The following is an 18,459-nucleotide window of genomic DNA, read 5'->3' on the forward strand; positions in this document are numbered from 1 at the left end:
CCCTCTCAAGTACACTGCTACTGCCCTTATACTCCTATAGGGATTCTCTCGATCTCAGCTGTCCACACTTGATATATGCCTTCATCTTCTTCTTCAACAGTTCAGTTGACGGACAGAGTTTTTCACTTAACTTGAAAGTCTGCTTTTGTACTGAAAACAAAAAAGTGCTTACTTGATAAATCACATCCTTGCTGTAAAAGGAACTTCATATTGACCAATTGCTGAACACATTTGCAAAAAATGTGGCCATCATGTTTTAATGTAACTTTTGAGTGTTGTTGAAGATTTTATAGATTACAATCTGCAGACAGTTGATTCTAGGCAGATAGTGTGAATTGCCCCACTGTATTCTGTAACCTTGCCCCTCACTCTCATGATCTTGCTAGGTCACTATTTGAGATCCTCAGTCTTTTTTTCTCCCGAGTAAGATTACATTAAACAATTTAAAAATGCTTTCACTCAATTTCTTGTTGATCTTCTTCAAAATTTACTTGAAATCAAGATTTATAAATGATAAATGTGACAGAAAATGCATTCTATTGGCAAATAAATTTGTTAGCTTCTCACAGCAGTGCCTTAAACATGACCAGTGTCTGCTTTACTTTCTAACAATGTGGGTGTGTTGTTCAGTAAACTGGTTTCAATCAAACTCATGTCTGTGTATTAGAGAGCCAATCTGAGGCTCTGGTTTCAGGGAAGAGGCAGGAAAAGGAGAGTTGCCAAAAGTTATCCCTTTTAAAGCATTCCCAGCAGAAGGAACATTGCAGAGTTTCAGCTGGGCCTGGTGCTGAAAAGGAACAGGAACACATTGGCCTGATGTTGGTGTATTGATACTCTACCACTGATCTGCACAACTCTCATGTCTGATATTTAGACATGGGGAATTTGGTGCATATGGGAACTTTGCTGCTCTTTGCCATAACACTAGCACAATTAAGACTGGTAAAAAATCAGGAGCTTGAGGCAGAAGTTGGTAAGTTACATGCTTCACAACTACTTTTGTAGTTTCATTCCTTACAATTGTTTTTTGTCTTTAATCATAGTATGTTCTTTGATGCATGCTGCTCAGTGTCAGGAAGTTTTGTTTTTATTCAGAAACTTAGCAGTTGTATTCTGTTTTTTCAAAGAACTAGTTAAATGAAGCTTCACTTTACTGGAAATAGATATAGCTAAAATTCATTTTGCAAATGCAAAAAAAAGACACTGAAACAGATCAGGATGAACAAACCACTATCAAGCATAACAGTAAGATTCCTGTCAGATTTATTGGAAGTCTCCCTCTGGCAAATCAAAAAATCATAAGGAAATTTCAATTGTGGAGCAACAGCAGTGGCATTTGGTTAAAATCCAAGAATTTGCTTTAAAAGAAACTTTATCAAATCTCTGCGCTTGTGTGCATCTGAAGTTCACCACCCCAAGGCGGAGCCCTTAGCGATTCACTGGCAATTTTTTTTCTCTGATTCTGATGATCTAACGACAGCCTTTGATTTGCAATGAGACTGATTAAGAGCCAGATGGCTTGTTTGCCACGTCGTATAAGTGATCATATGCATTAATGTTTGCTTTACGTTACAGTGTCAGCATCTGATCCAGTCCAGAGCCTAATGTTAGATCTTGCCGGTTCTAGTGCTATGTCACCCTTTAGCAATAGGTGAAGGAGGTCTGGCATTAAAGTACCTCATTCTGTACATACTAGGTGTTTTTACCTTAGAGGGAAATGTGGAGAGTGTTATTTGTCATTAGTGAACTAAATTGGTTTATGTTATTTTCAATGATATTCTGTCTTTGGAATTTATAATTGATATAAATGCAAACTCTTCCAAATAACATTTGAAGCAATTTTAAAATGTTTAGTATTGCTGTTAATATTGCCATTGCTAGAGAATTGAAAATGCTGAATTCTAGCATTTACATTTCTATGGTATATGAGGCATCAGCAAGAATAAACAGTTTGGTCCTTGGAAACACATCCAGGTGTTACATGTAACAATGTTACTTGCTGGTCAGGTTCAACTTTTAATCTACAACTGTATGATGTTAATAATACTGTTAATTATGTTGTACGGATTCTAAGAATTGTCAGGCTGTAATTCAAACTCTAAATGTGAAAGTGTGTTTCACCTTTGATAATGTTCTCAAAAGGTTTACGATAGTTATGCAGTGTTTTCAAAGTCTTTGATGGAGATCATCATGCCACAGCTTCAAAAGCTGAATACATTCATAACACACTCATTTATGAGGCTGATTTTGTGAGTAAGATCCCATCAGTTGGTTCACTAAACACTGACAGTGTTAAAAGTAACGTATGTTCTTTGTACTGCACAAGTGCTTCTTAACGGTACAAGCAAGCCTTAAATTACATAAAGACCATCTGCATGTTGGGATGTTTCTTGGGAAAAGCTTATACAATGATCCAAAATCTGTTTTTTATTCTCTTCCACCAATCAAAGCCCTTTGAATGAATTGCCTGATTAATTTATTCCACAATGATATATAGCCATGGGGAAATAGATTACTGGTCACGTCATTGTAGACATAGTTGCCAAATAAAATCCACATCAAACGTAATGTTCCCCTTATGTTTTTGGTTTGTTTTAAAGAAAGCTTTAACGAGCAAAGATTAAAAGAAGCCAAAAGTCACAGACCTACTAGAAAGTAGAATCCAAACTGCTGAGGGTGGGAAGAGGTGGACTGATGGATATCTAGATATTGGTTTAACAATTCATGCTTTTGTATTTACATCAAATGTCTGTACTTAAATAAGCAGCTGTAGAAATATGTTTCTGCTTATAAATGAGTTTTTAAAATGATGGCTTTCAATTCCTACATCTTATTTTTTCAAGCTTGATACCATGTTCTTACAGAATTAAATGTAATTAAAGTAATAATTTTTGTATCTGGCTGAATGCACATTTATAAAATCATTTTTCTAACACATCTGGCTACTGCATCTTTCATGTTTAGTTTTCATGAAGGAGAAGTCTTGATCTGTTAAAGTGTCAGTCGAGCACTTCTTTATCAAACTGAATAGCCTCATAAAAGTCCCATAGCTGAATAATTCTTAGTTCCGACAGCAAATTCTGAACCAATGGATGAAAAGCATTGTGCCTGGTTTGGGGTGAGAGATTTCATTCTTTTGGTAATTGTCTTCTCCTTTAATTTTCCAATTGTTTTCACTGGGATGAAGTAAAAAAAAACTACTGTAAGAAGTCTATTACTTGTTCATTAACCTATAGAACACTGAATAACATTTTTTTGTGGGGTTTGACCTAATTTTAGCCAATTAGGGTGTGTTTTGGATGTGTACTTTGTGAGATAGTAACAATTTACAAAGAACATCATAATTGCAGATGCTTATAGAGCTGTATGTAGCCCCCTAGTGGTCATGTGTGATGGACAAATTGAGAAACGCACTCTGCACATTTATCTGCAAAGTGATCATGATCTGGAACTCCGTCAGAACCCACAACTTATGGCACTAATACTGCACAGACACGTTACCCAGGTTCTATTTTAAAAAGTACATTCTCCTTACATAAATTGGTTGTGATATTTTTTCACTAAGATTGAAATGAGTTCGTACCAAGAGATATTGAATTACATAATTTATTATAGCTTAAATTTAGTATTTATTTGTCACTTGCCTCCCAGGCAACAAAGACATTCATGTTGTGTCATAACTATTCTGATAAGCTGATACTTAATAAGTTTATTTCGATGGCTTAACTAAAAAGAATCAAAATGCATTTTCTCTTCTAGAGTGTAGACAGGTGATACCTGAGTGTTATTTTATTATAAGCTAAATAATATTTAGTAAAACAAAGAAAATGTAAATAATTTTGGCAATCCTTTGCCACTTACCACTGTATATAAATTAAAAACATGAAATATGGTAAATGGAAACAGAACGGGCTTTGTTTCAGAGTATGTCTGGGAGGGTTGCTTTGTGAATTTGCGTGGGAGTAATACAACACAGTGAGGAGATTCAATGATACAGAAATGAGTGTTTTAATGCACAACTGAACATGATCAATGCAGAACTAACTTGCTGGAACATATTATGCTTGGAACAGGGCTCTGCTCAATGATGACTTTTCATCTCAATGGAAGAAATTGGGATTGGGACAGTTGTGATTGGATTTGGCATTATTTCACCCAGATGTTAGCATAGGTTGGCTCACATCTGAAGAAAGAAAAGTAATTTTAAAAAATGCAGTTTTCTAACTGAAAACACAATCACACATTGGTGAATAGAACTTGGCTATATTGGTATCTATTGCCTGTCCCTTTACTGGCTAATTTTCCTCCCAAATTCTCCTTAGGAAGAATAGCCAGAGGACTGTCTGTGCGTGCTTTACATTTTTTTTTGCTGTTATTATTAGTTTATATTGTAGTTTCTATTTGGGGAATCCACAAATTGAATTTTGGCATTTATTGCTAAAGGGATTGCATATAAAAGTAGAGAAGTGTACAAGACATTAGTGAGACTACACCTGGAGTATTGTGTACTATTTGGTCCCCATATTTGAGGAGGAATGTAATTACATTGCGGACACTTCAAGGGAGGTTCACTAGATTGATTCTGGCAATGAAGATTTTGTCTTATGAAGAGAGGTTGAGTAGTTTAGGCCTGAAATCTTTCTGGTTATCAGCAGAATGAAAGGAAATATAATTGAAGTTAATAAGGTGCAAAAGAAAATTGGCAAAAAAGATGTAGAAAAGATGTTTCCTCATGGAGAGCAACCTAGAATGAGAGGTCATAGTTTTTGGATAAGGGGTAGCAGATTTAAAATAGAGATGAGGAGGAATTGCTTCTTTGAAAGGTTCACGAATGTGTCCAATTCACTGCCCCAGAGTGTGGATGCTGGAACAGTGAGTAAATTTAAGGAGGAGATACGCGGATTTTTAATTACAGATGGATTGAAGGGTTATGAAGTGTGAGCAGGTAAGTGGAATTGAGGCTGAGATGAGATGAGATCAGCCACGATCGTATTAAATGGCAGAAGGGGCTGAATTGCCTACTCCTGATTCTAGTTCTCGTATTCTTATGGAGAGGGAGGGCATTCTATCTTTGCACCTTGTGGTGCTTACCGGAGAGTCTAACACTGATGCTATCCCAAAAAATATTTCCATTCAAGAATTTCTAATCTTTGGCAGCTAGGTATCAAAACCAGCCACAGATTGCAAATGAAGACACAATGATGTGGGTATGAAGAACACCGTGCAAGGTCTCATCCATCTTCTTCTTTGTTCAAAGTCGGATTGTTTGCATTGATCTCCTTCTAACTCCACCTTCCAATGAGATTACTTCTGGTAACCTCTCCTCTCCCAAGTCGTCTGCCATGCTCTCAGCTTTGCGACTGTTTAAGCTCCTCTGGCTACACAATTCTACTTGTGTCACTGGCTGGAATTTTGCACCATGCCTTTTACCCTGAGAGCAGGCTATAGGGGAGGCAATGGCCTAGTGGTATTGTTGCTGGACTGTTAATCCAGAGACCCAGTTAACGTTCTGGAGACCTGGGAGCGAGTCCCACCACAGCAAATGGTGGAATTTGAATTCAATAAATATCTGGAATTAAGAATCTAGTGATGACCTTGAATCCATTGTTGATTGTTGGAAAAACCCATCAGGTTCACTAATGTCCTTGAGGGAAGGAAACTTCCATCCTTACCTGGTCTGGCCTACATGTGACTCCAGACCCACAGTAATGGCCCTCTGGGCAATTAGGGAGGGACCACAAATGCCCTCTTCCTGTAAATTAATATAAAAAAAAGCAATGGCAGTGAGAGGAGGGCAGTTTCTTGCTCAGCCAGAACTGTGTGGTGTCTACAATCTTGCCACAGTCAAAGTGTTCGTGTGCAGATTCTTAGTGCGGTACGATGTCTGTGGTGAATATTCAATTGTGAGGGATAGCCAGAAGAAGAGAATTGCTTCCAAACTCAAGTTCTAGCTAGTCACTGCCTCCAAGCAAGAAACTAATCTGTTTCCCCAGCTCTCAATCTCTTCTGCCTCCTTCTCCCTATTTTAGATCACTGTAGTCCTGGAACGGTTCCTTTGTGTTCAGGAATGTAAACACTCCTTTTTGCTGTGACGACAAGCACAAGGAAACATCCAGCTGAGGCACTTTGAGAATATACTGTATCTGTTTAGCATAGCCAAGGTTGAAGGACAAGGAAAGGGCTTTTCCCAAATATGAAGTTCCAATCAATGCGGGGGTAACTATTCCAAAGCATAGCAATGTTAAGCAGCATGACGATATTTATGTTGAACATGGAAGGAATAGACTGCAGTTCTGTGGGAGAAATTATAGAAATTCCAGAGCTATATTTAGTCTGTGAGCCTCTGCTTAGATTTCTCAGCTCTTGGATTCACATCCCTGTACTTAAATAATATAAACAGTTTGGAGCAAAGGAAGTGCATTTGGACAGCACAGTGGCTCAGTGGTTAGCACTGCTGCCCACAGCACTGGGGACCAGGGTTCAACACCAGCCTTAGGTGACTGTCTGCCTGTGTGGAGTTTGCATGTTCTCCCTGTGTTTGTGTGCGTTTCCTCTCGGTTTTCTGATTTCCCCCTACAGTCCAAAGATGTGCAGGTTAGATGGATGGCCATGTTTAGTTGCCCATAGTGTTCAGGAATGTGCAGGCTAGGTAGGTTAGCTATCAGAAACGTGGGGTTATGTGGATAGGATGAGGGTATGGGACTGGGTAGGATGCTCTTCATTTAGTTAGTGCATACTCGATGGGCCAACTGGCCTCTTCCTGCGTCATAAAGATTCTAACAATTTTACATAAAATTTGCAGTACATTGCATTAATATTATGGGGGTGGGGTAGAGTAGGGAGGGTGATTGTAACCGCAGAAATTATGTAAGTTTGTGTTCCCTGAGAGGCTAAAGTGCTAAAAAATCTCAGGAAATCCAGCAACTGAGAAACATGTTCTGCTGGATCCAGGAGCTGATGCCCAATCACTTCGCTGCCAGATCCGGGAGTTAATCACAGAATCTCTCCAGTTTGGAAGCAGGCCATTTGGCCCATTAAGTCCACACTGACCCTTGGACAGCATCCCTCCCAGACCCGCTCCCGTACCCTATACTCCTGCATTTCCCATGGCTAGTCCACCTCAACCTACATGTTCCTAGACACTCTGGGCAATTTAGTATGGCCAACTCAGCTAATGTGCACATCTTCAGACTGTGGGAAGAAACTGGAGCACTTGAAAGAAACTTATGCAGACACGGAGAATGTGTAAACTCCGCATAGACAGTTGCCCGAGGGTGGGACCAAACCTGGGACCCTGATACTGTGAGGCAGCAGTGCTAACCACGGAACCACTATGCCATTAACTGATGAACTTGTAATGAAAAAAAAAATTAACAGCTGCATTTAGTGGGAAAGGTATTTCGCACAAAATAGCAGAACTCAGGGGTCTTTCTCCATATCAAGCATCCATGGTATTGACCAACAGGGACCCACAAGATCTATTAAGCAAGGATTGATTTGAAAGCCCCTGTGTGTTGTTGATGCCTGATCACATTGCTGATGGATTTGGGAGTTGATGCCTGATCACGTTGCATCAAACCAGTGTCAATGGGCAGCTTATTTCCCAAAACTTGCAACAACCCTTCCTAATACTTCTAGTTCCCTTTCAAAGTTTCTGATTTGTCCTTTATGCCCATGTCTCCCCCTCCACCAGCCCTGAGGCGTCCAGTTTCTGCCTCCCACCAAAGCCAATTTACACCCTCCCTTCTCCCTTCCCAGATTAATTTCGAACTCTTCATGGATTTTCCACCTATCAGATCATCCATCCATCCACTTGGAAGGACGTCAGCCTTTGACCCCAAGTAGGCTTGGGCCTACTTGGTCTGGCATCTTCTTCAGTGCTCCTAACTACACTGTATGCAACGTCTGACGTTAGGCTGACCCCAGACTAGGAATCTGTCTGCAATGCCTACTGCAAGTGATGGAGCTAAAACTGCACATGGTGTAGGGAAGCAGTAGCATTGGGAATTCTGGCAAGTTGCAAGTCATTGGGGCTTCTGCTCCTGGTGTAACTAGAGAACTTTATTTGCCATCCAGTGTTTTGTTTGACAGGTTTACTGGGGAGTGAAACAGCCAATAGGACTGTTGCTGCAAGCATGTTCTGTATATGTGTTGATACCAGGGAATCAAAGCCAGTATCAACATACAAGGAAAGTGGATGAAATGCAGCCAAGTTGCCGGTCCTGCTGAAGGGACACAGGAAACTCAGAATGCCACACAACAATTCAATCCAAGGAGTTTATTCCTTGCACAAACAATTTAAATTCACTATTTATTGGGCTCTTCCCAATTCACTTAATCTCTAAGAGGCTAGAGTCAGCAAGTGTGCTTTCCTATCGCACATTGCCCTCTCAAATATTATTGACATAATTTATGCTTAAATCCATACTTGTCTCTCTCTTACCACACAACCAACCTGAGAATTTTTGGAAATGCTGGTTTTATGCTGTTTGTTTTTGTTTCTTTGTTAAATTCCACTCAGAGCGAGTAAGGGCATTGCTTTTGTTTGCCGTAAGGCACAGCCATGAAAATGAGTTTAGGTCAGGAAGTTATTATCCATCCCAAATTCCATTATTTCCGCTCCAGGGTTTGTTGGTTTGATGGCAGCAGCGAAAAAAAGTGACAGCTGAGAGAACGCAATGTTGAATCCGAAGGATGAAATAATGTGTTTCATCGAGCTGTTCAAAACTCATTACTTTAGGCTGGACTTGTGCCACTTTTCTTGCTGTTTCTTTTGGAGGCTTCCAGCTTCATTTGGGTCAGCCCTTGTAATTTTTTCCCTGACTCAGTTGGAGTAGAGAGGAGAACAGCAGGAAAGGTGAAAGGTCAGGGTCATAAAATTACTCAAGACACCCGCCCAATTCCTGTTGTAGTTTCTGAGCAATCAGGTAGTTGAAGAACATAGCAGTCTAGAGCATGCTGATATGGTCAAAAAGTTTAATTAGATCGCTAGGTTTCCCAAGTATTTGGAGGAAAAGATTGCAGACTTCTGCACATGATCTATAGGGGCAATGTGAATGAAAAGGAGTTTCACTCAGGACTGAATAAGTAGTGATTTATACGTATCGATTTTCTATATACAGGGAGATGTCATGATTCCAATGTTTCCAGTTAAATTTTGGCTCTGTCATCATATTGAAAAGCTCTTACCAAAATTGTGAATGATATCCATGTGGCTCAAAAGTGAATTATCTCCCCTCATTCTTCTTGACCTGTCTACAGCCTTTGACGTGGTTTACAATGCCACTCTCCTCCAAGACATCTCAATATTTGACTAGTTCATTAGGACTGCTCTTTGTTGGGCTCTCTCTTATCTAGGTGTGGCCACAGTATTCTTGCAATGACTTCTCTTGCTGCAGCTGCATCCTTACCTCTGGCAACCCCCAAGGATCAATATTTGGTCTCCATGTATTGCTCATCTACATGATGCTCCCTTGGCAATATCATGAAGGCATGGTGTCAGTTTCCATGTTTCTGCTGCTGGCACCCAGCTCTACTCACCCCACCTGTTTAGACTTTTCCACTTACCCAAATTATCAGACTTAATCTAACACCAAGTTTTAGGTGAACAGAAATTTCTTCCAGTAAAATATTTCTAAGACTGAGCAATTATTTTTGGATCCTACTCTACTCCATTGTCTGACTACCAACTCTAACCCCCTCTGTTGAAATAGTCTGGGGATAAACCAGTCTGTTCAGGGGCAGCATGGTGGGACAGTGGTCAACACAGCTGTCTCACAGTGCCAGGGACCCAGATTTGATTCCAGCCTTGGGTGGCTGGGCAGACTCCACAGAGACATTCTTCTTATCTGTATGGGTTTTCATCGGGTGCCGTGGTTTCCTTTCACAATCCAAACATGTGCAGGTTAGATAGATTGGCCATAGTAAATTCAGGGTTATAGGGAGAAACTGGGGGGCTGCATCTAGGTGAGATGCTCTTTGGAGGGTCAGTGCAGATGCAATAGGTCAAATGGCCCCTTCCTGCACTGTAGGGATTCTCTGATTCTATTATCTTAGTGTGAAATCTGATCCTGAGATTCTAACCACATATTCATGACTTCTTTAAGACTTGCTATTTCCTCTTTTGCAGCATTGCCTAACTTGGCCTCTGCTGCAATTCATCAGCTGTTGAAGCCATCATTCATACATTTGCAACCTTTAAAATATAACAACTCCAACACACTCCTTGGGTGATCCTATATGTTCAACTACACGCTTTGAGCAATGCAAAACTCTGCTGTGTTTTGACATGTCCTGCTCTTCCATCACATCTTAACTTGCTAAACTACATTGGCTTCAGGCCACACCTCATCTCACTTCTAATATAATCAGCCTTGTTTTTGTGTTTTGTTTTCGTAGTCATTCTTCTTCCTAAGCTTGTTCTCTTAGCTCCATATGTTGCTTTATTTAAAGGCTGCAAAGTGCCTTTAGGATTTTATTATATTAAAGATATTAAATAAATGCAAGTTCATGCAAATAATGATATTCATTTTTACGATTAATATCAGAATAGTTATTGCATTCATTCACAAGTTGGTGTATTTGTCAATTCAAAGTGAGTTTCTATCACTATGTTCTGGAGCCCTAGACAGAAAATATTTTTTCAAAGGACAACCATGTATTAGATCCCCTACAGTGTGGAAACAGGCCATATGGCCCTACAAGTTCACACTGCCCCTTGAAGCGTCCCACCCAGACCCATCCCCCTATAACCCACGCAACCCTGAACGCTACGGGCAATTTAGCATGGCCAATCCACCTAGCCTGCACATCTTTGGACTGTGGGAGGAAACCGGAGCACCCGGAGAAAACCCACACAGACGTGGGGAGAATGTGCAAACTCCGCACAGACAGTTGTGCGAGGCTGGAATTGAACCCGGGTCCCTGGCGCTGTGAAGCTGCAGAGGTAACCACTGAGTCACCGTGCCGCCCCAGTGGATTCACAAATGACAATATACAATTGTGCAGGGTCAGGTCCTGGAAACATAAAATACAGGTGTAGGACTTCTTGTGCCTGCTCCATTCTCTAACAAGAGTATTATTGAATTTCTACATTAATTACACTTTCCCAGTTGATCCCAACATCACATAATTCCTCAGTACTCAAATCTATTGGTCTCAATGGCTGAGCATAGGATAGGCAATTTGAAACATTCACATCCACCGAGTAAACATATGTCTCCTCATTTCAGTCCTGAATAAATGATGATTTATCCTTACATTATGAATCCTTGGGCTCCACAGTCAGGGAAATACTCTTTCTGCATCTACCCGGTCATGCGTTTTAAGAGCTTTATCCATCTTGGAGAGATCATTTCTATTCTTATTATCTCAAGAGAGTATATTCCCATTTTACTAGCTTTCCCCTCATAAATCAACCCTGTCCTCCCAGGAATCAATCTGATGTACTAATGCTGTAACCTCCTGTAAATCAAGTATATCCTTTCACTGTCTTGAGTTTGCCACTACAGCTTTGGGATTAATGTCAGTCTGAAATGTATAGCTTTGAAGGGTAACAAAAGGTAAAATTTGCGAATGGCACATGCTGGTCCAATTGATTTTCTATATTTCTCATTGGTGCCCTATATGACCATTTATTTCCAAGTATTACTTTTTTTTAATAGATTTAGATGAATAACAGCTTGCAGCTGACGCACTTACCCTTGAGGTCATTACATTTGTTCCGGCATTGGAAGGGCCAAGACTGGTTCTTGAGGTGATAGGTTTGGTGTATGGACAGAGATTGGGTCAACTGGACCTGTATTCACTGGCATTCAGAAGAATGAGAGGGGATCTCATTGAAACATTTAAAGTTCTAACAGAGCTGGATAAACTGGATGCAGGGATGATGCTCTCCGAGGCCCACAGATCCAGATAAAGGAGTCATGGTCTCAGGGTTGCGATAGGGTTTGGCCATTTCAGAGAGGGATGAGAAATTTCTTCATGGACAGTGATGGTAAAAATGTGGAATTTTCTACCATTGTAGGCTGTGGAGGCCAAGTCACTGAATGCTACAAGTATGAAGGCGAATGGAAACAAGAAGGAGTATGACACTGATAGTGGATCGACCATGTTCACCTTCAATGGTGGAACGGGTTCAATGTGCCTCATTCGATTTGGTCATGACTGTAATGTTCTTCTCACAACCATTCTCGCTATTCCATTCTTTCGAAGCCTCACACCAATCTGAAGAATAATCATGTTGCTCACCAAGAAGTTTGATCTGTTCTGAGCAAGTTTCATTGTGGAGTGCCATTGTGCCATTAGTCCGAGTCTGTAGGCTGAAGCCCTTACCTAGATTTGAGCGTAGTCCAGTGGTGGTTCCTTGAAATGCTGCCTCCCTTCAGGAATTTCCCATACTTGCCTGCATAACTCAACAGTTGCTGCCAGTTCATGCATCTTTTACTCTTAACCTCAGCAATATTAAAATAAGCCAAACAACATTTGTTGATAGGGCAAGTGCTAAGGCAATTGAAAAGTCTGAAACTCTTCTCTGCACTCCTGATACAGTTTCTAAAACTATACATTTAGGTCTACATGTCATTATATAAGTCATAAATTTCATTCATTCTGAACTTATAATTGTGATAATTGTTGGTTGGTCTCACAAAGGGAAAGGATAACTGATCCATTGTGCTTATATAAAAGTTTCATGTAAAATTCTTTATGATATATTCAGGAGAAAAAGGGAAAAAACAGATTTGCAACAGAGAGCGTGAGAGGATAATGTCAACAGAAAACAATTGCAGATTTATTAAGTTACTGATAAGCAGAATGTTCTCCAAAGTGCTCTGAATTCTGTGCTTTTGTGCTGTCTTCCTCTAACTTTCAGTTTTTTGTTTGAAATTATGTTTCTTCTTCATGCAATGCATGCTGGGGTGGATGACATAATTTTGTGCAGCTTGAGTTATGTTATAAAACTTTCCAGTGAATTTTGGCTTGGGAACAAAACATTTATTGTGTTTATAGGATCCAAAATTCTCTGGAAAGTCTTAGAATACATCTGCAGAACATAAATTGGTCACAGTGTATTCCCAGAATGCATTACATGTAGGTAAAATATGCTTTGATTAGTTCTAAGGCTGAGAAGAAGTGTAGCAATTGTCTTAAGGTCAGGAAGTCCTCCTTGCACCTAGTTGAAGAACAAGATCTCATTAACTCTTCCTGTCTCCATTTCCAGTTCATTGGGCCATACTGAGATTGGACCATGTGATCAGAATAATCCCTGATGTAGGCTGTTTGGTGCTTCAAGGATGCGGTCAGAAGGCGAAGGGTGGAAATTAGAGGACCTCAAGCAGGAGGGGAATCATTGGATGGGCTGTTAGGAGATTTGAGGCCACAACTGAGGAGTGAGCAAGGACTCAATCAGAAATAGCAGCAGGGAGTGTGAGGGGAGAAGGAAATTTGGAGGTATTATGTTGAATCATCGGTGTACAAGGAGGGTGCAGGATGGATAGTGGCTGGGTAAGCAGGAAAGCTGGATCCAACAGCTAAGTGCAAAGAAACTAATCAGCTTTGGGAAAAGGTCTCCCCTCAGTTTAGCTGCTAGATTTCCTGACATTAAAGAAACACAGACTGTGAGGTGTAAACTTATAATAGACATTAAATATGAAGTGGGCAGACTCATTATAATAGTTAATTGATCAACCTGGCTGTTGTTTCTGACTCCATTTAAGATGGACATGGATGGGTTGAAGACAACTGGAATTCTGGTTTAGGAGCTGTAACCTTTATATCTCATGCTACTCATTCTGGGGATTTGAAGTCACTCAAATACTAACTGCCTGTGAACCTTTCCTCAATACAACACAATTTATAAACCTTGCCAAATATAATGGTTGTCATTGGACTATCATTTATTTACTAGACTTATCTTGAAGGGGATAAGCAAGACAAACAACCTGATTTAATGCGGACATTGGTGTTTTTGACAGTTTTTGATAAGCTATTTTGTGCATGTACAGTTAAACATGTGACATTTTATATATTGTTCCCAGTTTAGGTTGTAGTTTAGCTTATTGTTTTCAATCATAAGAAGAGCATTCATATAATTTCAAGGAATCATTCTAAAACTCTCTATATATTTTTACATCTCTGACTCAAACTGAGGAGGAGGATGACAATATGCATGCTTTGATAACAGGTAAAGATTATTAAAAAGCTAACAATTTACTAAAATTTTTTTTTTCTTTGACCTTCCATTCCAACAGAACCTCTTTCTTAATTACATAATTGTATAAGTTTCCTCAAGTAACTTTTGCTAAATAAGTACGTTTTGTCTTGCGTTTATGAGGCCAATTCACAAAAAAATAGATAAACAACTATACTCACACTGTATGAATATTAATTGTTTAGCAAGTGGAGTCTGCTTGGTCGAGGCATCGCCACTGAGAATGTACCAATTAATGATAACTGACATTTAACTGCCAAACTTTACTTAAATTTTAAATCAGGCACATTGTCTCTGTTCAAGGTATGTGCTGAGAAATGTGGCTGAGAATGACCCTCATCTATTTTGATGAGTTGGAACACATGAAGTGTGTGTACATATTCTTCCTGTCTGCTTCAAGCAGGGCGCTCTGTTTTAATATGTGTATTTTCTAATAGGCTCAAATGCTCCACACTGCATGCCTGATTGATAATCCTAAGTTGATTTTCAGTATAATTCTTTACAAACATGATTATTTACAAATGTTGTCAAATTTCTGAATCATACTTAGTATTGAACACTGATCTGTGTTTTGCAAACACAGGCTGGTTGGGTACAACAGTACTTTTGTATGTTGCAATCAAATAAAAAGATAAGAGATAATGGGAACTGCAGATGCTGGAGAATCCAAGACAACAAAATGTGAGGCTGGATGAACACAGCAGGCCAAGCAGCATCTCAGGAGCACAAAAACTGATGTTTCGGGCCTAGACCCTTCATCAGAGAGGGGGATGGGGTGAGGGTTCTGGAATAAATAGGGAGAGAGGGGGAGGCGGACCGAAGATGGAGAGAAAAGAAGATAGGTGGAGAGAGTATAGGTGGGGAGGTAGGGAGGGGATAGGTCAGTCCAGGGAAGACGGACAGGTCAAGGAGGTGGGATGAGGTTAGTAGGTAGATGGGGGTGCGGCTTGGGGTGGGAGGAAGGGATGGGTGAGAGGAAGAACAGGTCAGGGAGGCGGAGACAGGTTGGACTGGTTTTGGGATGCAGTGGGTGGAGTGGAGGAGCTGGGCTGGTTGTGTGGTGCAGTGGGGGGAGGGGACGAACTGGGCTGGTTTGGGGATGCAGTAGGGGAAGGGGAGATTTTGAAGCTGGTGAAGTCCACATTGATACCATTAGGCTGCAGGGTTCCCAGGCGGAATATGAGTTGCTGTTCCTGCAACCTTCGGGTGGCATCATTGTGGCACTGCAGGAGGCCCATGATGGACATGTCATCTAAAGAATGGGAGGGGGAGTGGAAATGGTTTGCGACTGGGAGGTGCAGTAGTTTGTTGCGAACTGAGCGGAGGTGTTCTGCAAAGCGGTCTCCAAGCCTCCGCTTGGTTTCCCCAATGTAGAGGAAGCCACACAGTGGGGTACAGTGGATGCAGTATACCACATTGGCAGATGTGCAGGTGAACCTCTGCTTAATGTGGAATGTCATCTTGGGGCCTGGGATAGGGGTGATGGGGGAGGTGTGGGGGCAAAAGATAAGCTGTTTTGCCAATCTTTGGGACATATGACCTACATCTCACCAACATTGATCAGAGAAATTCATCGAAAATGTTATGCATTTGTGGGATGAGTACAATTTATATCGATGATTTGGAGTTGGGGACTAAGTGTGGTGTGTCAAAATTTGCAGCTGACACTAAGGTGAGTGGGAGAGCGAAGTGTGCAGAAGACACTGAAAGTCTGCAGAGGGATATAGATAGTCTAAGTGAGTGGGCAAAGATCTGGCAGATAGAGTACAATGTTGATAAGTGTGAGGTCACCCATTTTGGTAGGAAGAACAGCAAAATCGACTATATTTTAAATGGCTAAAAATTACAGCACGCTGCTGTGCAGGGGACTTGGGTGTCCTTGTGCATGAATCGCTGAAGGTGAGATTGCAGGTGCACCTGGCAATTAAAAAGGCAAATGAAATTTTGTCTACCATTGTCCAAGTGATGGAGGCCCAGGAAGGACGGAGAGGTATTAGAGATGGTCCAGATGAACTTGAAGTATGGGTGAATGGTGTTAATAAAGTTGATGAACTGTTCAAGCTCCTCGTGGGAGCACAATGCAGCGTCGTTACAGCCATCGACAAAGCGGAGAAGAGGTGGGGTAGGGCCAGTGTAGCAGCAGAAGAGGGACTGTTCCATGATGCCTACAAAGAGGCAGGAATAGCTTTGGCCCATGCAGTTTTCCATATCCACCCCCTTAGTCTGTAGGAAGTGGGAGGAATTGAAGGAAAAGTTTTTAAGGGTAAGTACAAGTTTGATTAAGCAGCTGAGGGTGTCAGTGTAATGGGACTGGTTGGGCCTGCAGGAGAGGAAGAAGCGGAGGGCTTTTAGGTCATCTGTGTGGGAAATGCAAGTGTACATGGCAGTCTTTTCCAGCAACTTCTGTTTTTGTTCCTGATTCACAGCATCTGCAGTTTTATTGCTTTTTTTTAAAAGAATATACACTATATTGAAGATATCATTGACATTGTAGGATTGTTTGGAACTACGCACATAAACAATGAAGTGTTATTATGACTGCACGATTATGAATATTAAAAATGCATATTCAATCCTTTTAGTTTGTTTGCCACCTTTTGTGAAGCCTGTGTTGAATACCTATTCGCAAACTTGAGCCAACTTTTCAGTGGTTACTATGAATATATAAAATTGGCTAGAATAATTTGGGCAATAATTTTCTCTTTGTTTCCTATGAGAAGATTATGAATCATGGTACAACTGAAAACAAAATTCCTATTTTTAAGGTTTGAAAATTCCCTGATCTTTAACTGTGTAACAAAATGCTGGGCATTTCGCATGTAGATATAATGGATAAATGATTTTATGCAAACTGTAATTTCAGCTCAATCTTACTGTCTTGGGTAAGCATTTTACTTTGCTTAATTCAAAGTTGATATCCTTAAATGTTTTGTTGCTACACACAAATCTATATATATCAAACATCATTTTGATTTAAAATATGAGGACTCTCTACCATTAGTTCACAAGGTAGCACCATTAGGAACTATTACAATGGATTTGCTCTGAATTTTGTGAATAATTTAATGTTCTTGCTTCCTGTCAATGATGTTGTTTTAATGTCATGTTTCACTACGTGGTTGACTTTCATTCAATGTTTTAAAATTTTGAACAGATGACAATAGGACAGACTGACTGTTAAAGTGGCCAGTACAAGTGAACTTGTGACTTTGGCATTTTGAGCTCCAGACAGTGCTGGGTTTCAAGCAAATATGTAATTAAGTAGGCACTTTCACAATCATCTAGGAATTCATATACGCGTTATTTCCAGCTCAACTTTCTGTTTCACCTTGGATAACACATACGTAAAAGCACAACATTTGTCTGATGAGAGATAACAAAGCGTGGAGCTGGATGAACACAGCAGGCCAAGCAGCATCTCAGGAGCACAAAAGCTGACGTTTCAGGCCTAGACCCTTCATCAGAAAAGGGGGAGGGGGAGAGGGTTCTGAAAAAAATAGGAAGAGAGGGGGAGGCGGACCGAAGATGGACAGAGGAGAAATAGGTGGAGAGGAGACAGACAAGTTAAAGGGGCGGGGAAGGAGCCAGTAAATGTGAATGTGGGTGGAGAGGTAGGAAGGGCATAGGTCAGTCTGGAGAGGTCGGACAGGTCAAGGGGGAGGGATGAGGTTAGTAGGTAGGAAATGGGTGTGGCTTGAGTTGGGAGGAGGGGATAGGTGAGAGGAAGAACAGGTTAGGGAGGTGGGGATGAGCTGGGCTGGTTTTGGGATGCAGTAGGGGAAGGGGAGATTTTGAAGCTTGTGAAATCCACATTGATAACATTGGGCTGCAGGGTTCCCAAGTGGAATATGAGTTGCTGTTCCTATAAACTTCGGGTGGCATCTTTGTGGCACTGCAGGAGGCCCAGGATGGACATGTTGTCTGTGGAATGGGAGGGGGCGTGGAAATGGTTTGCAACCAGGAGGTACAGTTGTTTATTGCGAACGGAGTGTAGGTGTTCTGCAAAGCGGTCCCCAAGCCTCCGCTTGGTTTCCCCAATATAGAGGAAGCCACACTGGGTACAACGGATGCAGTATACCACATTGGCTGATGTACAGGTGAACATCTGCTTGATGTGGAAAGTCTTCTTGGGGCCTGGGATGGGGGCGAGGGAGGAGGTGTGGGGGCAAGTGTAGCGCTTCCTGCGATTGCAGGGGAAAGTGCCGGGTGTGGTGGGGTTGGAGGGGAGTGTGGAGCGGACAAGGGAGTCC

General features: G+C 41.0%; 1 protein-coding gene across 1 annotated transcript in view; it reads left to right on the top strand.

The window, feature by feature from the left end:
• Nucleotides 1-753: 753 nt before the first annotated feature.
• The window catches only part of col5a2b (collagen, type V, alpha 2b), a 273,485-nt gene continuing 255,779 nt past the window's right edge, over nucleotides 754-18,459 (top strand). The window contains exon 1 of the mRNA XM_048534084.2: nucleotides 754-973. Within this exon, the coding sequence (XP_048390041.1) occupies nucleotides 877-973 (97 nt within the window). The 5' untranslated portion in view covers nucleotides 754-876. The remainder of the gene's footprint in view (nucleotides 974-18,459) is intronic.

Source organism: Stegostoma tigrinum, chromosome 7, assembly GCF_030684315.1.
Source record: "Stegostoma tigrinum isolate sSteTig4 chromosome 7, sSteTig4.hap1, whole genome shotgun sequence".
NCBI lineage: Eukaryota > Metazoa > Chordata > Chondrichthyes > Orectolobiformes > Stegostomatidae > Stegostoma > Stegostoma tigrinum.